Source organism: Trichosurus vulpecula, chromosome 3, assembly GCF_011100635.1.
Source record: "Trichosurus vulpecula isolate mTriVul1 chromosome 3, mTriVul1.pri, whole genome shotgun sequence".
NCBI classification, from domain to species: Eukaryota; Metazoa; Chordata; class Mammalia; order Diprotodontia; family Phalangeridae; genus Trichosurus; species Trichosurus vulpecula.
In genome coordinates, this window is record NC_050575.1 from 244,914,825 (window position 1) to 244,940,972 (window position 26,148).

The window sequence follows — 26,148 nt, forward strand, 5'->3', positions numbered from 1 at the left end:
GTCTTGCTACCTACAATTTAGGCAAATCACTGGCCTTTTGTGGGCCTCAGTGACCTCACTTGTAAAGTTAGAAGGCTGAACCAAATAATCCCTAAAATCATCTGCAATTCTAAACTTATAATACTATGATCCTTTAAAACGATCATACTTTGGTCTTTGTCTCCCATATAGTCTCCTTAGGAGCCAAGGGATTTCTTGGAGCTTCATCAAATTTGAATGAAGTTGAGGACAATAAGTGTGCTGCTCAACTGAAACTAAAATATGTAAATATACAGAATATATTGGGAGGAGGCAGAAGCAAGGTGGTGGAAAAATGTAGGGAATCTTCTGAGCTCTCCCCGATTCCCCTCTAAACAACTTCAGATAATGCCTGAAAACAAATTATTGAGTGGAAGAACCCATAAAAGGATAAGGTAACCAACCCAAGACAACTTAGAAAGTTGGCAGGAAAGGTCTGTTTCAGAGGGTACGAGTAGAGCACAATAGAGCAAGTCAGTAGCAGAACTTGGGGATAACGGAATCAGCAATGGCAGGAGCAGTTTCTGGGAACTCTCAGCTCACAATTAGTAAGGGGGTTGGGAAACTGGTGAGAAAGAGATTAAAGGGGTCCCTTTGCTGGTGCTAGGTGCAGAACTCTGTTGCATTGTCCATAACCAAGTCTAGGGCATAGTTCTGAGTTGCAGTCCTAGGGTGAGGAGTAGTACCACACCAGAGCTTGAACTTTGGGTGAGTAGGGAGCCTGGTCACAGTTCCAAGGTGGAAAAGAGTGCTTATAATTGCTCCCAGTCCAGAGCATAGGCCAGAAGAGGAGTAAATATTTGTCTTCAGATCATACCACGTTGAAAGAACTAAAAATTTACAGACCCACAGAAAAAGCTTTGAAAACAGTTGAACAATAATCTTGAAGGTTGGCATAGTACCCCCTCCATCCTCAGAGCTGATCCCAACTTTAATATAAAGTTAAAAATCAAGACATAGACTGGAAAAAAATGAGCAAACAACAAAAAAATACTGATCATATAAAGTTATCATGGTTAAAGGGAAGATCAAATTACAACCTCATAATAAGTTAACAAAGCCAAAACAGCTACATCCAAAATCTCAAGAAAATGTGAATTGGCCTCAATTTAAAAAAAAAGAATTACTGGAAGAATTTTTAAAAAAAAGGATTTTCAAAATCAAATAAAAGAGGAAAAGGAAAATGAGAAAAGAAATGACAGTGATGAAAAAAATCATGAAAAAAAGAGTCAACAGTTTGGGTAAAGGAGGTAGAAAGTAATACTAAAGAAAATAAAACTTTAAAAAATAGAATTGTTCAAATGGAAAAACACATACAAAAATTCACTGAAGAAAAGAATTCCTTAGAAAGGGGAGAGAGAGAGAGAAAGAGAGAGAGAGAGAGAGTGAGGCAAAATAGGATAGAGGAAAATACACTTAGAAATCATAACTGTGAAAAAAATTTACAGCAAGTTTCTCTAATAAAGACCTCATCTCTCAAATATATAGAAAATTCAGCCATATAGAAAAAAATAAGAGCCATTCCCCAATTGATAAATGTTCAAAAGATATAAACAGGCAGTTTTCAGCCCAAGTAAGCAAAACCATTTATGGTCCTATGACAAAATGTTCTAAATAACTTGACTAGAGAAATACAAATTACAACAACTCTGAGGTACCACCCCACACCTATTAGATTGGTTAATATGACAGAAAAGGAAAATGACAAATGTGGGAGGGGATGTGAGGAAATGCAGGCATTAAAGCACTGTTGGTGAAATTGTGAACTGATTCAACTGTTCATAGATCAATTTGGAACTATACCCAAAGGGCTATAAAAACATGTATACCCTTTAACCCTGCAATACAACTACTAGGTCTGTATCACAAAGAGATTTTTTTTTACAAAAGGAAAACAACTTATATGTACAAATGTCTTGATTCCAAATAGGGAAATAGAATAAAGTTGGCCATGATCTTCACTTCGAATCTGGGTAAAACTGTAAGATGATATTTGTAAAGAAGGTGGATTCCACTGCCAGTTAATGATCAAAATGAGGAAATTCTTTCTTAAATTGAAGAGATCATGTGACATTTGCTATTAGAAGAAATCAACTGATATGATAAAGGGCATTCTTAATAAATGGCTAACTGAGCATCAGTTAATTTCTCTAATGGCTTACAAAAATCAAGCTTGTTCCACTCTATTAGGTAAGTTAACTCTTGAAGATTCATTTTTTACCTTTATTTCCTTGTACTTTTTCTAGAATATAGTGAACGTGGTTGGGGGTGTGATTTCTTCCTATCCTAATACCCCATTAGGACTAATAATGGTGACTTCTAGTAGAAGCTTGTGAATATAGGAGCCATTTGCTTGCATAAAGTCTAACAGAAGGATTCAAAAGCATTACTTCCTGAACCCTAACCTTCTGTACAGGAGGGAAATTATGAATTCCCTAGAGCCAAAATATCTAGCATTCTAACTGAGAAAGGAAATTTCTGGGCAAAGTTTGAGAATTGCCTAGTGGGTAACGTCAATTTCAACAGTTCCTGAGATCAAGAGTTCTAAGCCCTGGGGCTTCTGGAGGGAGACTTCCTGGTGCAACCCTCCCCCTAGAGAAGAAAGAAGAAAGTCCATAGGATTCCTCTGCAGTATCCTACTTCAAATGCAAAACCCTATGGGTCCCTTTCTTAATCTAAAAAAGCTTAGTGACACCCTCACTGAGAATTTCACTTGAATCAGAAGCTGGAGGCAATTAAAATTTACATGCAGCAGGAGCCAGAGAATCAACATCTGGTAGTTTCCAGTGGGGCAACAACTAGCAAAGACTAGAAGTCAAGGTCAATTGGAGCTGGGAAAATAAATTAGCATTGCTGCAATGTCAGAGGTTTGAGTTGTCTCTCTTTGAAATGCATTTTGTTACTTTTTGCTTTTGCTAATACACGTAAACACCTGCCTTTGCTTTCAGTTAATCATGTCCTTTTACTGAATGTTAAGGGTGAAAAACAATGTTGAGGACATGTGACTTTCCCCATGATTATACAGTTTGGATGATTTTTTTGGTAGATAGAAGGTAGGGAAATACTGAAGATTTAAGAGGAGGAAATTTTGCTTTGTGCAGATTAGTGTAGCATGAATGCATTATTCCTGGAGCTGTAAACTTGTCCCACCATTCTGGAAAACAACTAGGAATTAAATACACCCTTTGAACCATTTATAGCACCACTAACCCTAAGGAAGTCAAAGACAGAGGGAAAGTTCCCCTTTCCCCATATTTAGGGAATATTTGGGAATACACACACACGTATACACATGTTCATTGGTCTCTTGAAATCTATACACAGGCATAGTGGAAGTCTATTGATCCCAAATTAAAAACACTTGATTATTATGGTATAAAAAATGAGGAACATTTTGGATTCAGAGAAATTTGAGTAGACTTTGCTGAAATGGGAAAGAGCGAAATATGTAGGAACAGTAAAAAAAAATGATGACAACAATAACAAAAAAGGAAAATAATGAAAGACTTCAGAGATCTAATCAATAAAGCGACAAATCATGCTTTCAGAAGACTGAAGGTGAAGCATATTTCCCACTTCTCAGTACAAAAGGTGGTGAGATAGAGGTGAGCATTGAGTTATAACTTTTCAAACATAGTCCATGTATTGATTTGTTTTACTCGGCTATAATTAATTGTTATGGGGGGAGTATGCCAAGGTTATGAAGGGTTTGGTGTCAGTTATATAAAAAGTTATTTATGTCAGTTAAATAAAAAGTAATAGAAATATTTTAAATGATTAGTATTTAATGCATGGAGAATTGGAAAACAATGAAGGCAGGAATGGTAGTAGGGATACTATGGGTAGGAAAGCTACTGTAACAGACTAGCTTTAAAGTAATAAGCAGAAGAATTTTTGTTGACCAATGTGAGGAATGGCCTTTCAAAGAACCTAGGCAAGTTGTTTTAATTACCAAAGGTGGTTATTTATTTGAGACTTCAAACATTAAATTTTGGGGGAGATTATTAAACCATACTGAGGTTATATTCATGCCATAAAGTTTTGCAAAATATTACCATAATAGTAGAGCTCTCAAAATATAAAACTTGTTTATTCATCTACTTAATTTTCCATTTGAGATAATAGTAATAAAATATCAATGTTAAAGATCTGTAATTTTATTGTTGAGGGAACTTCTTGTGTGGGATCTCCCTTTCCTTGTGTATGTTATAGGATATCTATAATTTAAAGACTGACCTGAGGCTCAAAAAGTTAAAGAGTTATTATCAGATCTGTGACTACAAGACCAGCACTCTATTCACAATGCCTTCCAAATAAACATAGTAACTGAAGTTAATCAGGATATATAATTAATCCACTATTATTGGCTAATAGTAGATAATGAAGATTTTAACAATGGAGGCTTTGTGCATGTGTGTGTATACACACACACACACACACACACACACACACACATATATATATAATGTACATAAATACCTGTGCATGTATGTGTGTAAATATGCAATAAGTACATATGCTTTTGTGTATATGTGTGTGCATGTATATGTGTTTGTATAATGTCCTACCATTTCTGAAATTAAGCTTGTATGATGCCTTGATCAACATGAATACTTCTCTTCTGAAAAGATGGGACTTAGTGAGTACAGTTGAAATGCCTTACATCAAGCATTAAATGTGTTTTGTCAATGACAAAACTCCCAAGACAAGAACATTCAAAAGGCTGGCCTCATATATGAAACCTTACATAAACTTTAGCAATGTAGCTCAAAGCTGCATTGGCTTCAAAATGAAAAGTATACATCCATGATCCTTTAATGGGAAAGTACCTTAATTTTAATGTTCCTTAAGAGAAAGAAATTAAAAAACATCTGTCTTCTTTCAAATCCAAGGTAGATCATTTTGGAAAAAGGATGAAAATACCTCACCTTAATTCTGTAAATTACAGGAATGAAGGGCAGGGTTTTCCTCACTTGGCTAAATTTGCTTTCTCCCATGATACACACACATATATGTATATATATATACACATTTTGGGGAGACTGACTGATTCCTCTTTTTTGCTTGGTTAATGTTGCCTTGTGCGCAGAATAAAGTATATAATGGTTGAACTGCCGTGTAGTCTATTCAGATTAAATCTTAACTATTGCATGAATTTGCTATACTTTTAGTAGCATCTTGAAAAGCGAGGGTATGAACAGAAGAGTGTGACTGCAATGATAAGGGAAACAGAATGCATCGTACACATGGACTTGTTGAAACAGGATATTTTTTTATTTTAAATTTATTTATTTAACACATTTGGTTTTCAGCATTGATTTTCACAACAGTTTGAATTACAAATTTTCTCCCCATTTCTACCCTCCCCCCCACTCCAAGATGGCATATATTCTGGTTGCCCTGTTCCCAGTCAGCCCTCCCCTCTATGACCCCCCTCCCCCCTCATCCCCTTTTCCCTTCCTTTCTTGTAGGGCAAGATAAATTTCTACGCCCCATTGCCTGTGTATCTTATTTTCTAGTTGCATGCAAACACTTTTTTTTTTGTTTTTGAACATCTGTTTTTAAAACTTTGAGTTTCAAATTCTCTCCCCTCTTCCCTTCCCACCCACCCTCCCTAAGAAGTCGAGCACTTCAACCTAGGCCACGCATGTATCATTATGTATAACCCTTCCACAATACTCATGTTGTGAAAGGCTAACTACATTTTGCTCCTTCTCAACCCATCCCGCTTTATTGAATTTTCTCCCTTGACCCTGTCCCCTTTGCAAAGTGTTTGTTTTGATTACCTCCACCCCCATCTGCCCTCCTCTCCATCATCCCCCCCCTTTTATTTTTTTTTATCTTCCTCCCTCTTCTTTCCTGTGGGGTAAGATACCCAACTGAGTATGTATGGTATTCCCTCCTCAGGCCGAATCTGATGAGAGCAAGGTTCACTCATTCCCCCCTCACCTGCCCTCTCCCCTCCTCCCACAGAACTGCTTCCTCTTGCCACCTTTAGGTAAGATAAACCACCCCATTCTATCTCTCCCTATCTCCCTCTCTCAGTATGTTGCTCTCTCATCCCTTAATTTCATTTTATTTCTTTTACATATCTTCCCTTCATCTTCAACTCACCCTGTGTCTGTTCTCTCTGTTTTACATATATATATATATATATATATGTATATACATATATAAAAGTACACATATATATATATATATATATGTATATACATATATAAAAGTACACATATATATATACCTACATACACATGCATACATATACACATAGATACATACATACATACACATTCACTTATATATATATATACATAAACATACATATATGCATATTCCCTTCAACTACCCTAATACTGAGGTTTCATGAATCATACACATCATCTTTCCATGTAGGAATGTAAACAAAACAGTTCAACTTTAGTAAGTCCCTTGCAATTTCCGTTTCTTGATTACCTTTTCATGCTTCTCTTGATTCTTGTGTTTGAAAGTCAAATTTTCTATTCAGTTCTGGTCTTTTCACTGAGAAAGCTTGAAAGTCCTCTATTTTATTGAAAATCCATATTTTGCCTTGGAACATGATACTCAGTTTTGCTGGGTAGGTGATTCTAGGTTTTAATCCTAGCTCCATTGACCTCCGGAATATCGCATTCCAAGCCCTTCGATCTCTTAATGTAGAAGCTGCCAGATCTTGGGTTATTCTGATTGGGTTTCCACAATACTCAAATTGTTTCTTTCTGGCTGCTTGCAGTATTTTCTCCTTGATCTGGGAGCTCTGGAATTTGGCGACAATATTCCTAGGAGATTTCTTTTTGGGATCTATTTGAGCAGGTGATCGATGGATTCTTTCAATTTCTATTTTGCCCTGTGGCTCTAGAATATCAGGGCAGTTCTCCTTGAAAATTTCTTGAAAGATGGTATCTAGGCTCTTTTTTTGATCATGGCTTTCAGGTAATCCAATAATTTTTAAATTATCTCTCCTGGATCTATTTCCAGGTCAGTGGTTTTTCCAAGGAGATATTTCACATTGTCTTCCATTTTTTCATTCCTTTGGTTCTGTTTTATAATATCCTGATTTCTCATAAAGTCACTAGCTTCCACTTGCTCCAATCTAATTTTTAAAGTAGTATTTTCTTCAGTGGTCTTTTGGACCTCCTTTTCCATTTGGCTAATTCTGCCTTTCAAGGCATTCTTCTCCTCATTGGCTTTTTGGAGCTCTTTTGCCATTTGAGTTAGTCTGTTTTTTGAGGTGTTGTTTTCTTCAGTGTATTTTTCAGTATTTTTTTGGGTCTCCTTTAGCAAGTCATTGACTTGTTTTTCATGGTTTTCTCGCATCCTTCTCATTTCTCTTCCCAATTTTTCCTCTACTTCTCTAACTTGCTTTTCCAACTCCTTTTTGAGCTCTTCCATGGCCTGCGACCAGTTCCTGTTTTTCTTGGAGGTTTCTGTTGCAGGCTCTTTGACTTTATTAATTTCTTCTGTCTGTATGTTTTGGTCTTCTTTGTCAGCAAAGAAAGAATGCAAAGTCTGAGACTGAATCTCGGTGCATTTTCGCTGCCTGGCCATACTCCCAGCCAACTAACTTGACCCTTGAGTTTTTCAGTGGGGTACGACTGCTTGTAGATTACAGAGTTCTATGTTCCACGTTTGGGGGGGAGGTGCCAGCTCTGCCACACCAGCACCGCTCCTTCCCCAACTCCCAACCCGAACTGGGCTTAGATCTTCGGCAGGCTGTGCACCCCTGCTCGGATCCGCCACTTAATTCCTCCCACCAGGTGGGCCTGGAGCCGGAAGTAACAACAGCTGTAGCTGCCCCACCTCCGCTGCCCCCGGGGCTGGAAGCCGAACCATGAACTCCTTCCACTCCCGCAGCTTTTCCCACTAACCTTCTCAGCACTCTTTGGTGTTTGTGGGTTGAGAAGTCTCGTAACTGCCGCAGCTCACTGAATCAGGGTGCTAGGGCCCCCTCCGCCCGGCTTCTGGTCTGGATGGTCCACGCCGCTCAGGCTGGGCTCTGCTCCACTCCGTTCCCAGCTCCCAGCTCCCAGCTCCGTGTGGGATAGACCTCACCCAGAGACCATCCAGGCTGTCCTGGGCTGGAGCTCTACTTCCCTCTGCTGTTTTGTGGGTTCAGCCATTCTATAATTGGTTTAGAGCCATTTTTTATAAGTTTTTGGAGGGTCTCCGTACGGAGCTCACATTATTCCCTGCTTACTAGCCGCCATCTTCGAAACAGGATATTTTTAATAATGATGCAAATTCAGAGGAGAGAGAGTAGGGAGAGGTCATCCAAACCAATCCAATTCAATCCAACCTGCATTTACTAAGTGCTCGCTGTATGAAAGGTGCTATATTAGTCATTGGGGATACAAAGGCAAAATGCAAACTTTTCCTCTGCTCCAGGGGCTAATATGATGTCAGAACAGTAAGACATGTTAATGTGAGGAGGAAAGAGAAACCACTAACAAGTAGGTGGAGCAAAAGAGGCTCTGCACAAGAGATGGAATGTAACAGGAAGGGTTTCAATAGGCATAAGTGAGGAAAGAGTACATTTCAGATATCATGGACGGCCTTTGTAAAGGCACAGATGTGGAAATGGAATACTCAGGTTTGGGGGGTTTACCTAGAATGTAAAGTACATGGAGAGGATGATGAAAAATAATCCTGGACAAGTAAACAAGAACAAGACCATAAAGGACTGGAAATGAAGTTGAGGAGTTTGTACTTTATCCCAGAGAAAATACAGAGTCACTAAAAGTTAAGGAGTGAGGGAGTGACAGACAGACTTGTACCTTTAGGAGATTATTCTGGTAGCTCTGGTGAGGTAAGATGGTGAGGGGAAAAATTATGAGTATGGATACCCAAAAAGAGGCTGCTATCATACACTAGGCAAGAGATGGTAAGGACCTGAACTAGGATTGTGGCTATGTGAGTGGAGAGAAAGGGGTAAGACATAACAATGTTTTATAGGTAGAAATTAACCATAGCATATCAGCAGACATGATAACTTTCAAGTAAATTAAAGGGTAGAGGAGGATTAATCTTGTCCTGGTTGTCTCCAGAGAGTAGAACTAACAAGACTGAGGGCAGCTAGGTGGCACAGTGAGTAGAGTAACCAGCCCTGGAGTCAGGAGGACCTGAATTTAAATCTGGCCTCAGACACTTGACACACTTACTAGCTATGTATTCTTGGGCAAGTCACTTAACCCCAAATGCCCTGCCTTCCCCCCTCCAAAAAAAAAAAAAAAAACTAACAAGACTGGGAGGAATTTGCAAAGAAGGAATTTTACATAAGGAAAATTTCCTAAAAATTAGAGGTGTCCATAAATGGAATGGTTTGCTTCCAGAGATAGGTAGCAGATTCTGCATCCCTAGAATTAATTTATGAATGACAACCTGTCAGAGGTGTTTTAAAGGACATTTTTGGCCAGGTACAGTTTGGATTAGTTCCTCTCTGACATTCCTTCCAGTTCTGAGAATCTATCAACATCTTTAAGACATAATGGAAATATGATAGCAACCAAGCCTATATAATTGGAGTATTGAAACATTTTCCAGCAGTCATTAAAGTGGTAGAGCTCAGTAGAAAAGAAAAAAAAAAGTAATGCCCCAGTTCTCCTAATTTCACTTTTATTCAGATTTAGCAGATAATATGGTACTTTTGCAAAACACTGCAAAATTATAGACAGTAAAACATTCATCAAAGCAATGTGATACTCTGTCATAACCAACTTTACAATAGGCTTTTTCTATGCTTTTTGTCTTTATGTCAGGTCTCTTAGTTGGGAAATTTTGCAGTAAATTATCCCAAACAAAATTTTTGATATTTTTCTGAATTCTTCATATTTGTCATTTACTGCTGCAAAATAACATTTGATTATATCTATATTTTATTATGTTAAATATTTTATTATATTCATGTCATGGTTTTGTCAGCCATTCCACAATATTTTGGTGTTCCCATTGTTTCTGTCTTTTGCTATTACTAAATGCAATCACTTGGATTACTTGGTTAAGGGGTACAACTAGTAGAGTAACTTTTCCTGCATAGTTGCACATTGATATACACAATGGCAAAAACTTCACAGATGTCAAAAGTGTGTTAGTGTGCTTATTGTCTCACAAGTCTTTCCAAAATGACTGCCACTATTTTTGCCATCTTTGCCAATTTGCATGATGTGATATGAAAACTCAAAAATCTTTTAATTTTCTTTTCTCTTGGTGATTTGACATATGTTTTCTTCAAGCCATTTATAGTTTGCAATTCTTTTAAAAAGTATTGTTCATATCTTTTGACCATTCATCTTTTGGAGAAGAGTTCTTAGTGTTATAGACTTGCTAACAGCATATATATATATATATATATACATATATATATATATATATGTAGATAGATAGATAGATAGATAGATATATGTATAGGATATAAGATTTTTACTGGTGATAGTTGATGAAAAATTTTTTGTGGTATGATTTTTGTTCTAATTATATCTATATTGATTCAAATTATGAAAAAGCTTTTAAATAATTTTGTGCAAACCAGAATTATAATTTTATTATTTTTAACCTCTTCTACACATTATTTAAGTATTTTCCCATTATCCATTGTTGTAAAAGTAACTGAACTTGTTCTCTTCTCATTTTAAATGGTATAACCTTTTATAGTCAGATAACATATCATTTTAAATTTATTGTGCTATATGAAAATAAATTTGCTCTAAATCTAATTTCTGCAAAACTGCTTTCTGATTTTCTCAGCAGTTCCTTTCAAAAAGAAATATATATGTATAATATGTATATCTAATACACATACATATATATTTCTCAGCAATTTATTTTTACTTTTTTTGTTTCTTGAAATCATAATATGTTGTAGTGATCTACTTTTCTCAGCTTTAATTAGCACCAAATACTTTTTTATGACTACAGCTTTATAACATAATTTGAGAACAGGAAATATGCCTCCTTTTTAATACTGAACTTTAAGTGCATTCAAAAATTACTTTGTCTAGCTTCAAGAAGGATCATCTTGGTAATCTGATGCATATAGGACAAAATCTATATCATCATTCTTATTATATTGGTAGGTCCCCACCATATCTTTTAAAATATTTATCTACCTTTCTTCTGTATTAGTGTTTGTAGTTTTAGTTATTTAAATATTGTGTGTGAAAAGGAATAATGTGTAGCAACTCTTCAATGATAATCTGGAAACAGATAGTGAAAACTTCAAATGTCAAACAAAGATGTTTGTATTTTGTTCTAGAAGAACCATTACAACATCTTAAGAAGGATAGTGACATTTTTCTTTTGAAACACCCCTTTGTCAGTAGTGTGCAGGAGGAACTGCAGGCAAGGAGATTAACAAGGAGATTACTCTGAAAATTGAGGAAAAACAAAGTGATGTAAGTCTTTCCTAGGTGGTCATGTGATAATGAGACAGATAAGCAAGATGTGCAGGAAAATGGACAAGAATTGGTAATTGATTAAATATGTGGACAGATGTATGACCAAAGAGCCAAGATTGACCCTGAAGGTTCAGATATGGGTTACTGGAAGGATGTTGATAACTTTGAATGAAATAAAAAATGTTCAGAAGAGTGATGGGTTCCCCAAGAAAGAAAATGATTAATGCTTTGGTCATGCTTCATTTCAGATACAGATGAGAGGTTTTTTTTAGGAGTGTTTAGGAGAGACACTTTTTGATGCAAGATGGGAACTAAAGAGAAAGACTAGAACCAAGAGTGATCTACATATAGATTACTGAACTTGTGTGAACTTTCTGCTCAAATGAGGTCTTCAATGAAAAGAAAGTGGAGAGAAAAGAGCATAGGACAGACAGAGCCTTAGGGTCTACTTACAATTAATGGACATGGATGATAGTCCTTCAAAGGATAATTATGCAACACAAGAAATGAGGGCTATGGTGACATTAAAGACAAACGTGAGCCTAAAAAAATCCCCCAAACGTTGGAATGTATGCGCACGCGCACACACACGTTCTCACACTAATATGTCAACTGGTCTAAGTGCCGAGCTAAAACACCAACACAATTATATTTGAACTCTCTTATGGTCATTGAAGCAACTCTATTGTGGGAAAATACATTTCACCTACAACTTCACTTTAACTTTTGAGATTTCATTCAGTTTCTGGAGAAAAAACAATCACCTACTTAGGGTTAGAAGCTTTGTTCTATAGGTGTCAATGTTATCAGTCTCTTCTGGGAAATCAACAACACATGAAACAGCTTCTCTGCTCCTTATTTGACTGTTGATCCTCACCACCTTTCCTTAAGTTAGAAAAATACTCTTCTCCTCTCTGCTTAAACATAATATTTATAAGCTCTTTTAATTAAACATCACCATTGAAAGAATGTTTTGAAAATGCTAGCTTTTAACATGAATTGTAGATTTCTTTAAGCAAGAGAAGTGCACATCTCAAACTGACTTTTTCTCAGGTAACAAACAAGAGTAGCCAATTATTCAGTCACTAAGATGTGGTGTTGTTAAATCAGAAAGAAGATCATGTCAACACATCCAGTTCACAGGAATACCCAAGCAACTGCAAAATCCGCTTTGCTTTTCTTTTTCAAGCCAGAGGTGGCAACAAAGAGCAATACCTTAGGAGAACCTATGTCTCTCTCCAGCTCTAGGTGGAACAGGATGGTAATAGACCTCACTCTTGTCTAATGAAGTTAATTCCCTTTCCATTAACAAGGAAACAAACTGCCATCGTTTCTACATATCATATTTTCTGCCTTTCTGCTGGGCCTTCAGCAGTTTCCTATACCCAGATGCTTTGGCATTCCTTAACATTCAAAGGCTAAATTAGAGCTTTCTGAATTACGTGAATTCACTTTTAACTTTGAGCCACAAATTCCCAAATTTTCCCTTTCAAATCAATGGCTATGATGATCCTCTATAAATCATACCTCAATGTGCAAATGCTTATATTTCCCATTTTAAGTTGTGTTATTTGGTTATTAACATTCATATGTGATTTAGCTGACATATGTGAATGCTTTGTTGCTTTGAAATCTTCAACATGGTCATCCATTATTTTGGTGTGTGTGTGTGTGTGTGTGTGTGTGTACTTAATAAATGAGAGATCTTACTTGGTTTCTTTATAACTATGAACTATTTCTCCATTAGCAAGGCATCATTCTATATGATTCACAAACAGAATTGTATCTTTGTATTTTAAATCATAGTTATTTCATCTCTGAAACTGTATAAATTCCATCTGAAAGCTATATTTTTTCTGTATTTACGAGTAATTTATATTGAAATAAAGTTTTTTTAGTCTGCTCCTGGAAGCTATCAACATTTTCGTGTATAAACAGTGGCAATATCATATCTTTTGACAATATAAATCACTTCAATTAAACAAAATACTTTTTCCATACCTTTCCTGACTACTTCCATTTATCTTAAAGGAAGAGTACATTTTACACTGAGAAGGATCAGATCGACAGGTAAGATGAGAATTAAAAAAATAAGAATGTCATAAAAACCCTTAGAAGAGAGCGACAAGGAAGAGAATGATTAAGAGTGCCAAAATGATGCAGAGGTTAAGAAGAATGAGAACTCAGAAAAGGTCATTTTACTTGGCAATTAAGAGACCACTATTACTTCAGACAAAATAATTTTATTTGAGCGATGAAGTCTTTAACCATAGTTCATGGGTTTGAGAAGTGAGTAAAAGGAGAGGAAGTGGAGGCAATGATTGTAGAGCATGACGATTTAGAATATTGATGCAGGGAAACTGCACATTCCTCTTTGCAACTGACTTTTCTTTATACTCTAGGCTGGTGTAGAGAAGGCTGGTATTAAAGACTCCATAAGGAGGATCTCATAGAACTTTGGTAAGAAGTGTGCTGAGACTTTGCATTTGAGTATCTTCTCTACATTTCTTTTATTTCTTCTCCTGGATGCCCTGTTTCCTCCTGTGCTATGTTTAGCCATATCAATCAGAACTTCATTCCTGGTTTCCTTCCTCTTCCAATATACTCTTTTGTAGGTGATATGGTCCTCCAAGTTAACCCATTTTCCTCCTTTCAGATACTCAATGCTGTTCCAATTCATGGGGCTCAATTTAGCCTAGTCATAATGTTCTTTGGGACACTGTTAAGACATAAGCTTTAAAAAATCAAATGCCTCAAATTGCCATTGTTATGGGGCACACAAGGCAGTCAGTACTATACTAAGGCAATTGGAAATTGTGAGAATTATGGACAGGAGAGCCCAGATTGGCAAATGTCTCCATTACCTGAACAGGGAAGATACTTTTCAGACACTGACTGCTAGTAGATACTTAAAATGTCCATGAGGCATGAGTTTACAGGTCCTCTTAGGTTTGGAGAATCTGATAGAGGTGAAAGGCCTGGGCTTAAATGTTGTTGAGCGGGTACAAATTATTTTTTCTCTATAAATTACAGTTGGAATATAGTTTGTTTATTTATCTGAAGGTCTGGGAGGTTTTTAAAGTCCAAATGTCAGGGTTGATTTTATACTGCCAGACCATTTATGGCTCATAGGAGATGAAGCTCCTCATGAAGGAATGCTCAACCTCCTCTTCAGTAATGAGATGCTGATCAAAGAGTACTCCCTGGTAGGCAAAGGGATGTGCTCATAACCTTGCCACCTTCCCTTGGTTGAACTGTATGGTCCCCTGGTCCTTAATATCTTGTCTTGTTGAAAAACTTTAAGGACCGTTTGGACATTCTGTCTTGCTTTTAAATGCCATACTATATCGGAATTATCTTCTTGTATTAGAATGTAATGTTCTTGAGAGTAGTGAGTCTCAATTTTTAAAATTTTGTGTCTCTAGAATTTATTAAAGTGTTTGATCATTATATTTGCTTAGTCGATATTTATTCATTCAGTCCCTAGTCTTCTCTCTTCCGGAATTTTCTTTCAAGTGCTCTTCATATGACTCTAAGTCCTTCACCATATTTTTCTGAACATAGTCCTGAAGCATTTAACAATCACCTATTTTGTGCCAAGCATTCTGCTACAGGGTGGAGCAAAAAAAAAGGAGAAATTGTTCCTTCTTTTGAGGAATTCATATTTCATTTGGGGATGGTGATAGAATACTATATCCACATATGGTAAAATGCATTATAAATAAAATATAGAATATATATTTATCTCAATAGAAACATGAGATGTTCGAATTTAGACAATCCACCCCAAATGTTCATATGTAGTATTTGTGCCCCACCTGTGGTAGAACATTCTGAGCTCATATTGGTATGATCAGCTACAGTCAGACACACTGTAACTTGATTCTAGCATAGTGATGTCATTTTGGTCCTCTTTGAGAATGAAAGCACAACAACAAACTCTGTGCATGTGTGTGTGTACACGTATACATGCACAATACGCATATGTAAATACATTTAAAATTTTAAAAGGAACTAAAATGACAGTATTACAAAAATAGTTTTGACCTTGCAAATGCCCCGAAACAATCTCAGGGACTCTTTAGGGTCTCTGGAGTACACTTTAAGAACTGCTACTAGAAGGAATTCCTGTTAAAGGAACTCCCCCATTTTACAGATAATGAAATTGAAGCATGTAAGTTCCTATAACTAGATATGGAAGGAATTTCAAAAGGCTTAATCCTAATTTCTTACTTTATAGATAAATAATTTTAAGAAATTTCCTGACTAGGTGGAGGGAATTCCCTTTAAGGGATCTACATCTACCTATGAAGTTCAGTGACTGTACTGCTACTTCAAAGCCTTTGAGAATAGTCTGAAATCCTAAAAGGTTAAATACTTGCCCAGGGTCCCACAGCTTGGTTGTGCCAGAGGCAAGGATATGTCTTTCTGACTCCAAAGCTTGCTATTCAGTACCTTTATTATACTTCCCAATTCATATCCAGAAATTCAGCACCTCATATAAATGAAGAACTGAAAATCTTTGTTTCAAATATTAAGGAAATACAATATTCTTTGAAAAATTATTTTTTCAACTATTAGTCAGTCAAGCAGATGGTTTACAGTAGCACTGAAATAATTAAGTATAACTAACTCTATTGATTTCTTTTCTTCTGTAGAACTTCGAGTCTATTAACCTGGAAAACTTTACTCATTTGCTATCTTTCTGAACAGCCTATTGATTTTAAACTTATTAACACATGAAATATACAATAAAATGCTTTGGACAAATTTAATCACATTAAGCATGTGTGAATGTTCAAGAAGCCTGATTGTAAGGGATATTAATTTTTTTTCTAAAATGAACTTCCCAACTTTTCATTGGATACTGAGAAATTGCTCCTCTATTTCCTGTATGGAGTTCCATTCTCAACATATCCTTGCACCTTATTTCAACTCTACCTGAACATTTGTACTATATTTCTGCTATTCTGGATCACTGGAAATTGAAACCTGTTTGTATCCTCAGTTTCCAGTTCTATGCCCTCCTGCCCATGCTGCATTTTCTAATTTTTAGGACTTTAATTGATTATTGATAATTCAATTATCTATTCACAAGATGCACGTTTTTCCATTATCATAAGATTATTTAAAAAATTCTCAAGTTCATGTTAGTTTTCTGAAACTACAAAACAGAATGAAATAGCCTAGAAGAGAACTGCCTTCCCCCATGAGTATAGATAACAGCTGTGTTTATATCCTCATTAGTTCTAGATCCATGATTAAATATAATCCTGTCTGTTTAAAGTTTAAATGAGGTTGAGTTGTTTTTTTTAAACCCCTCCTCAAAGAAACATGCATATTATTTAGGTACTACCTACAATGATATTCCCAAAATGTACCTTTGGTTGGAAGTAGTAGCAGCAGCAGTAGTAGTAGTAGTAGTAGTAGTAGTAGTAGTAGTAGTAGTAGTAGTAAATTTTGTTATTATTTATTATTAATACAGCAGTAAACATTTATGTCATATTTAATTATTTGTAAAATGCTTTAGTTATATCACCTCAGTTTAGCCACACTGAAGCAGGACTATATTGTAGAACAGTAATGAAACATTTAGATACTTTCCCCACCAGGAATGTATGAAAATCACAAAGAAAATAATTCACACGCTGATTTATAGAAAATAAAATGAACTAAAAATACATGACCACCATTTTCTCCTGGTAAATGCATGCAATTATTCTAAAAATAATCTAAAATCTATTATCGGCTTTCTTTGATACCTCTCTGATTATAATATCACCGATGACCTGTATTAAAATAATCCTCTCCTTCCCTTCCTCAATCATGGATGTTATGGGAATTATCTTATTTATCTAGTAAATCCATAGCAGATTGCATTTACTCTTTCTGGTTGAGATTATTCTACAGGTTAATTCTCTAGGGAGGATGGGATTCTTAAATGCCATTTGAAAGAAAAAGAACTTTGTAGGAGGAAATTGACCAGTTGCTTAAGGTGTATCCGAATAGGAGTAGTTAAAGGGTGCTATATAAAAGAAAACTAAATTCAGCCTCTTTCCCTAGGGGCTTCTGCCAGGGACAGAAGATGCGAAAGGAACATTGAGGAACAAAATTATATGTGAGATAGGTGTCCAGTGGCATAATGACTGTTGGGGTGAGATTGATTATCCATATAATGATGAGCCCTCAGAGGAGCTTGACAGTAAATTAGTCATTGGACCCTTTGGCATTACCTACTACATCTATCAGGGTTCTTTCACTATCATATCTTACTGCTTTCTTTCTGTCAAATATTCTTTTAATTCTCTTAATGTTATTATGCTATTTTTCAGTGTGTTGCCTGGCAATTTCAGTCAATAAAATGTGTTGATATATACTCTCCCAGCTTAAAGGAGTGTATGTGGTGGTTACTACATTGGAGACTACATTGGAGTATCAGGTGATATGACTAGGAGATAAGATTAGATCTACAAAAGAGACCAGAGATCTGTCCCCAAATGAATAAGAGAAAATAAAAGTGTCTAAAGAGTGGATAGAATGCAATGGCAGTTATCTAAAAGTTTGAAAAGGCTGACCAAAGAGAAAAAATGATATATCTTTTTAAAGTATAATGACACAGAGTTTGACCACCAAAAATCATTCTTCTTTTGATTTCTAGCCAAGCCTTATACTTATGGAAATTGAATTTCCTCATACTAAAGGTACCCATACCCCATATGAGCAAAAACATATACTTAATCTTCCATACTTTCCATTCCCCAGGGAGGATACTACCCCAGAGAGGATATGAAACTCTTATATATTTACTCCTTTTTTGTTTGATGGGAGATGTTTAATAGAATTAACTCTATTTCAAGATTTGTTTGTGCAAATTAATTTATACAATGGCATAAAGCAATTTTATCATGTCTATTCTTATTCATACACAATTATCTTTTGAGATATCAATGACTGTCAATAGCTTGTTCATTACTAATTTTTATTACTGTAACTAAAGAAAAGAAATACAAATGTTGGGAGAACTGGACCAGCACATGTTTTATGCATCATTGTGTAGGGCTTTGAGAATCAGTTTAAATAAAGAAAATGGCACAAAAAAAATAAATTTTAAAACAAAATAGTGCAACTAAATGTTCTAGTATATGCCAAATATGTCAAATTCTAAAAGATTATATATTTAAAATGAGTAGTAAAGGACATTATAGTTCACTTAGTCAAATTTCTCCATTTTACATGCAATGAAACTGGAAACTAAAGGAGTTATATAAGCTTGCCGAAATGACCACAAATAGTAATCAAAAGAGTTGAGGTTCAGACCCAGATCCTCTGACTGCAGCATACTTTCAACCATACCCTACATTTGGTCCTCAAATACTATAACAATGTATAACATAATTTTTTGTAGGGAGGGGTTCTTTTACCTGCTTGATCTTTGAATATTTTTGAGATGACGACAGGTACCTTGTGTTCAGCACCTCCCTGGAAAACACATTGACCAAAATGAAACAGTAACTCACATTGTTTGCCATTCATGTGCTTAATTTAAGAAGGGAATAAGACAAATGGAGAAAGAAACACATACCTTAATACTTAGGCCTAAGCCCCCGATAGGTTGTCTGCGAAGTGTAACATTTCTGTGCTTTAAAAAATTGTAGAAAAAATAAATTTAGTTTAAAATACAACACTTGAATATGGGTACATAATATGTATATGCAGTTTATAATGACTATATATGTATAGACACATTTTAAGATAATTAAAATAGTGACATGTAACTATTTAGGAGTGTGCCACCTAGAAAAAATATCCTAACAACTTTCTTTGACCTTTTTTCACCATTTAGCCTATCATGTCATCTCTCTTCTCTATATTGCCAAACACTTTGAAAGAGTTATCTTTGTCCACTTGCTAACTATCTACTTGCTCCTCCAAACTTTACAATCTGATTGCATTTACTATAATTCTAGTTAAACTATTCTCTGGAAAGTTACTGATGATTTAATTGCCAAATACAATAGACAGTTTTGTAGTCCTCATTTTTGTTTTTTTGCATCTATGTATCTTATGAGACTGTTGGTCTTACATTCTAATGAATACTCTCTCCCACCTCAGACTCTACAATTCTCTTAGTTTTTTGATGTTTCTAGCTTTTCCTTCTCTGTTTGTCAGCTTCTCCTTCCTTTCCAAAATCCATAATGTAAAGATTCTGTCTTTAGCCATAGTTCCTTCTCCATCTACACAGGCAGTTTCTAACACTTTTGTACCATGGACATGCTTAGGGAATCTGGTGAAACTCTTGTACCCACTCTCAAAATGGTTTTAAATTCATAAAATAAAAGATATAAAATTACAAAGGAAATCAATTGCTTACCAAAATATTTAAATATATATATATATATATATATATATATATATATATATATGTGTGTGTGTGTGTGTGTGTGTGTGTACACATACATACAAGTTCATAGCACTAAGAATGCCTACTCTAAAATAACACACCACGATTATAATTTTTTTTTAAAAAAAAGTTCTCATAGTTACTATTCATACCTTTTCTTTCTCCTCTATCCCTATCACAGTAATGATAAAAAAAAAATAGAAAAGGGGCAGCTAGGTGGTGCAATGAGTACAGCACTGGCCCTGGAGTCAGGAGGGCCTGAGTTCAAATGTGACCCTCAAACACTTGACAAAATTACTAGCTGTGTGACTTTGGGCAAGTCACTTAACTCCTAATGCCCTGCCTTTCTCCCCTCCAAAAAACAAACAAACAAACACAGTAATGAGGCTCACTCAGTACAGAATGTCTGCCCTAAGATGTCCTTACCTTAGGGACTCACTTACAAATTTCTACTTCCCTATTATCAGCTTTTAAAGGAAATAAACAAAGTCATTAAAATGTTTGCAAAATGTGAGGAAACACAGTATTAGTGAAAGTATGAGGACCTTTCCTATGTGATAAGTACAAGCAGTTTATTTGCTGTAATTGTTTGCTCAGTCAAATCTCTTTTACTTCCATGTTCTTGACAGGTGAGAGTGTCAGTTAAGGAAGTTGTAGATTGATGAGGTGTTCTATATTTTGACTAAATCTGAAAATTATTGATATTCTCTAAGTGAAGCTGTCTTTTGAATTTTAAACTAGTATCAGTAGTAAACAGTAGTATCAACTTCACAAAAATAATACTATGAATACGAGGAAGTGACTACACATACTGAAGAAAAAACATGTCTTCAGTCTGTGGTCACCTGCTGGTAATTAAATTTTCAGGGTGGATAATTACAGGAAGCATTTGTAGAACACCTATGTAGTCCTGATGACATTAAATGACCAAGAACAACCTTACAGTTTGTAGCATAGTGTATATTTACATGTTATTTAATAGCTTAAGAAGTGCTTTTGCCCTCCACAATCAAGACAAAACATTTATCAAAATCACATACATGAAGTTAAAAATTATAATATAATCAGCTCCTTGAGGGTATTATTTCATTTTTGCCTTTCTGTCCCTATCATCAATGCCTTATATACAGTAGATGATTAATAAATGCTCCACTGAGATGAATTGATTTGAAAATCCCAAACACAAAGCTAACAAAATGAACTTATTCCACTTTGGGACAGCACTGATAGGAAGTTGTATTTTCCCCCTTAAATTGAAATCAATTTACTTTCCATCCATTGTGCCCACCTCTCTTATCTGGGGCCAAGTGAAAGAAATATAATCTTTTTTTCACCATTTTATTCCTTCAAAAACTATGATATTTCATCTAAGCCTACTCTTCACCAAGTTAGTTAGTGTTATCCCAAAGTGGAGTTGGTTGTTTCTGCTGGTAGTAGATTGATTCCCTGTATCAGTAAGACAAACTCCACAATATCTATGGTTACCATGAATATGCCTATATAGTTTTGTATTGCAGAATATGAGAGACTCTCTATATAGGAGGCAGAAGAAGTAAAATATTTATTCAAACACTAGAAGAACAAACCCCTAAACCAATAATGCCAATTTGACATAGCAGTAATTGTATCCCCAAACCAGTAAGTTCACTTCAATAGAACAGCAAGGAAGTTAAAACAATATCACAGGGCACAGCTAGGTGGCACAGTGAGTAGAGCACCAGCCCTGGAGTCAGGAGGACCTGAGTGCAAGTCTGGTCTCAGACACTTGACACACTTACTAGTTGTGTGACCTTGGGCAAGTCACTGAACCCCAATTGCCATGCCTTCCCCCTTAAAAAAACACAATATCACAGCAAGGAGTCAAGCCATCTTGTAACCTTCCTCTCTGCTAGGGTCTTCTCATAAACACTCACTCATGTATCCTGTCTGCTTGCCTGTGTCCTCTCCTCCAACACTTCTGAGAGCTTGTAGTTCTCAAAGCCCTTACAATTCTCAGAGCCCTTACAGTTCTCTCTCTCTGTTGTCTCTCCATCTCTCTCTTAGCCCTTCTAGTTCTCTCTCTGTCTCTCAGTCTCTCTGTCTCTTCCAGTTCTAGTTTCTTGAAGCTCTCTTCTCTCTCAGTTTTGTCTTCTTTGAAGCACTCTCTACTCTGAGCTTAATGGCTACCCTGTTTAGGTCAAGAGCGTTTTACACCTAATCAACAAAAGGGTGTGGGCCTGGGGCTTAGTACCTACTTAGCAAAAGGCTGTGGGCCTGGGGCTTCACAGCTTCTTAGAAAAAGGCTGTGGGCCTTCCAACAAACAATCCCCTCCCCAGTCAAGCTTCCCTTAACTGGCTCAACCTGATGCCTATTAAATGGGGGAGAAGGGGATCTTTAATCAAGATTATCACCACATTCCTCTGACTGGTGAGCTTTATGCAGAGCCAAAATGGTTATTTTTTAGAAGTGTTAGATAGAGGACTCCTGGTTATGTTTTGCTTCTGAACTCCCAACTTTTAGACTATGTGAGCTCTGTGTCTTTGAGACTTTCAAATAAGTTCAATTCTAGGAAGCATTTATTAAGCATAGAGATGCTTCCCAGTGTCCTATGGACCTTTCTCTGGGTCTTTCAACATTTTATAAGAATAAGTGTAGCCATTGTGCTTATCCATTTGTTATCCTTCATTCTCACAGCATGGACAGCCCTCCACAGTTCTCAGATGAATTTTTTTATTCTGGTCTTTGAATTATTGATAATAAATGATAGTCTATTTATACCTACCATATACCTTTCCATTTACTCCGTGTAAATTTTGGTTTTGTGAAGACTGCAGTGATTTGATTTGTAGTAAATATCATCCCATGAATGAAGTCTATGTAGGGAGTAGGGAATGACCTTCTCAGTGAAAATACTGCACAATTATCCAAAGGAAACTGAAGATGAATGCTACTAATTCACCAAGTGTTGTATAGCTAAATTCATTCAATAAACATTCTATATTAAACATACTCTAGGTAATATTGAGATAGAAACAAAACATTGGTAAATATTCTTTGCTGTTGAAATTAATGTGAAATTATCACCACCTAGAGATTTCAGGCAGGGCTCCCTCTATAAACAAGACTTAATTTTAGGGAGAAGAGGAAAAACATCCTCACTTTCTCAGTCTTTGATTTTTTCATTTTTTTAGTTTGCTATGCTTTCAATTACTGGAATTAGTTTTTTTTCCTTCCCTATACTCCTGGGCCTCATCTGAACACAATTAAGATTTGAAGGTATGAAATGCCAAGAAAGAAGTTTTTTAGGGAATTAACTCCAGACCCTATATGAAATATCCAACAATTCCACTGGAAGTGAATCCAGTTTTTTGCTCACAAATTTTTTAGATGAGACCTTTATGAAAATACTAGCCATTATTCAATCAAAAACTACATTTTGACATTTTATTCATATATATAAATGCCTTCCTAATATTATTTTAAAAGGATACTGTATCATTCCTTTATCTGTGGATTACCAATAGTGTGGAGTGGAGTTGGTTTTCAAATAGCAGATCACATCCTTAGCCTCAATATATCTTTCATCTGACAGAAAAGTATCTTCAGGACACCTGTGAGATTTCTTATTTTGCAACTTATTCTATTAGTTCCAGTCTTTGGATTGACTTCTTTCCTGTCGTATATTATTTTTTCATATATCTTATCTCCACAAATATAAAACTAGGTCATAACAATATAGTTGAAATCTCTTACATCTAAACTCAATTTCAAATTGATTACTGACAAGATGGTTGCATTGCTGAAAAAATCCATTTTTTACAAATAAAAATGGTTAGTTTTGTGCAATTATTCAGACTATCATTTTTCAGTAGTATCTGAAGTATCAAAAACCCTACTGTTTCATGGATTTCAGATTGATAGTTTGAAAATTTGATGCCTCCTATAATACTGTACACTCTCCGCTCCCATTTAATGGTTGCTGTGGGGCCTAAAGACTAACCTAAATTCACATAAACAAGTGGTGAAGAATATTATTACCTGATTACCTAAATAAAGCTTTCTCTCTAATGTAATCAGAAAACCTAAATGAAGAAAGAGCCTTATTGAGTTAGTAGGTAAAGCCCCTCACCGAGTAAGGTTATCATTTTAACTCCCCCCGCACTCCCTCCTATTGATTTTCTATCCCCACTTACCACAACAACTGTTTGAAGAATTTTCTTCCCTCTTCACTCTTCTCACAGCAACCCCTCCCTTCTTACTTCAGGATTACAGGTCAGACTTCACTGATAAACTGAAGTTATTTGCTTAGAATTCTATCTTCTTTCCTTCTCATTTCTGGACCCCTTGATATTAGCCCCTGTTATCTCCTCATCTTCTTCAGGCTCTGAAGGAGAGATGGGTCTGTCTCTTTGTTAAGGCTAATCACTCTCCTGGTGGCTATTACCTATAGACCTTCAGGGCACTGTCTTTTCACTCTGAATGAGGACAGTGTTTGGCTTAGTCTTTCTTTCCCATCACCTATACTCATACAAAGAGACTTCAACATACATAATGATAGTCCTCTCAGATACCCCAATTTCCCAGTTCCTCAATCTACTCAATACCTATAACCTACTTCTCTAGTAAACTTCAGCTACACACAGATATGGCCAGACTCTTGATCATGAACCACAAGTGTTCCCCTTTAATTTTATGTTTTCTGAGATACAATGATATAATTAAATTTTCGATCATTCTGTTTTTCCTTATACTTATGACCTTTAAAACTTTCCTTCATCCTTTTTCACTGCAGCATCCATTTGCTATACCTTTTTGTTCTCCCAGGCCATAACTCCTGCAATACCTAAAATCTCCACATTCTAATCTCTTGCTCCCCTGTCTAATGCCAATCAGACTATGCCAAACTCCAATTATTCTTTTCATCTACCTCCTTCACTCACATTTGTGTACTGCTGAATGGAGTTGGAGGAAATCAGGAAACTGCTCTGACTAGGTCCACCACAAATGTATGAATCTTATTTCAACCAAATCTTCCTTGCAGCAAATATGATTCTTCTCCTTAACTCATTCACTATACAACTCTCTCCAGTGACTATTCTAAGACTTCTCATTTTTCCCTTAAGCCTCCCAGGGTACCCTCTTATCCAACCCTCTTAGCTGAAGACTTTGCCCTCCTTCCTCATAAATATTATAGTTATTCCATGAGAAAACCCTTATTTTCTCTCTTTTTCATCTCAAGTCAATCTGATGTCTTCCCTAATTATCTCCTCTTTTACTCTGTTCTTGAAAGAAAAGGTAGCCCTACTCTGATCCTCTCCTGTCTTATACAGAAGACTGCTCTATCATTTTCACTCTTTTATATTTATTTTTTTTCTATATCAACTGGCTCCTTACCTATTGTTCATATCTCTCTTAATTAAAAAACAAACAAACATCTTACTATTCTACCATCCCTCTGGCTGTTATCCCATGTCCTTCGTATCCTTTACCAGTTACACTCAGTACCTCCAGTTCTCCTTTCAGTTTCTTCTAAACAGTTTGTAATCTGGCTTTTGAACTCATCATTTAACTACAACTGCCTTCTCCAAAGTTTAAAATTTTCTGTTAGTTGCTAAATTTAATGGCCTTTTCTAAATCTCATTCTCAACCTCTCTGCAATAATCCATAGTTAGTATTGATCATTTCCTCCCAGATACTCTCTCCACTTTGGGTTTTTGCAACAATGACTCCTCTTTTTGCTCTTCTATCCACCTATCTGCTTACTCTTCCTTAGTCTCCTTTAAATGTGAATCATGTATACTGTGGGTGGCCCCCAAGGCTGTGTCCTAGGGCCACCTCCATTTTTGCTCCGTACCATGTCACTTGGTGATCTCAACAACTGTCATGGGTTTAATTTTTATCACTATGCTATTGATTTCTGGATCCATAGATCCAGCCTTAGTATCTCTTCTGAGATCAAGTCACACAACTCCAATTCCTTTTTTTGGACATTTTAAATTGTATGTCTTAAGGTATCTCAAACTCAATGTATCAAAAAAAAGAGAATTCTTATTTTCCCTCCAATCTTCCCCTTTGCCCAACTTCACCATTACTTTCTTTTTTTAATCTTTTTTTTAAATTTTAGACAAATACTAAAACTTAATTACATAATAAGAAAAGAAAAAAGAAACAGTATAAACTTAAATATAAAATGAGAAAAGAAATAAAAACATGTCATATGAACACCAGAATGTAGGAGAGGATTCAGAATATATAGCAATAATGTCCCATTTCAAGAAAGCCTATGTATTAAATACTGCACCTTATGAGAAAGCCATCCTTCTTTTCTTTGCCTCCTTGTAGGC

The 26,148-nt window shown here is 35.8% G+C and overlaps 1 protein-coding gene across 1 annotated transcript in view; it reads right to left on the reverse strand.

Annotated features, from left to right (window-relative positions):
* SNTG2 (syntrophin gamma 2) overlaps positions 1 to 26,148 on the reverse strand; it is a 698,484-nt gene that overhangs the window by 391,217 nt on the left and 281,119 nt on the right. Inside the window, exons 3-4 of the mRNA XM_036750363.1 lie at positions 19,006 to 19,062; positions 18,845 to 18,902 (exon numbers count right to left, since the gene is read on the reverse strand). Coding sequence (XP_036606258.1) covers positions 18,845 to 18,902; positions 19,006 to 19,062 — 115 coding nt within the window. The remainder of the gene's footprint in view (positions 1 to 18,844; positions 18,903 to 19,005; positions 19,063 to 26,148) is intronic.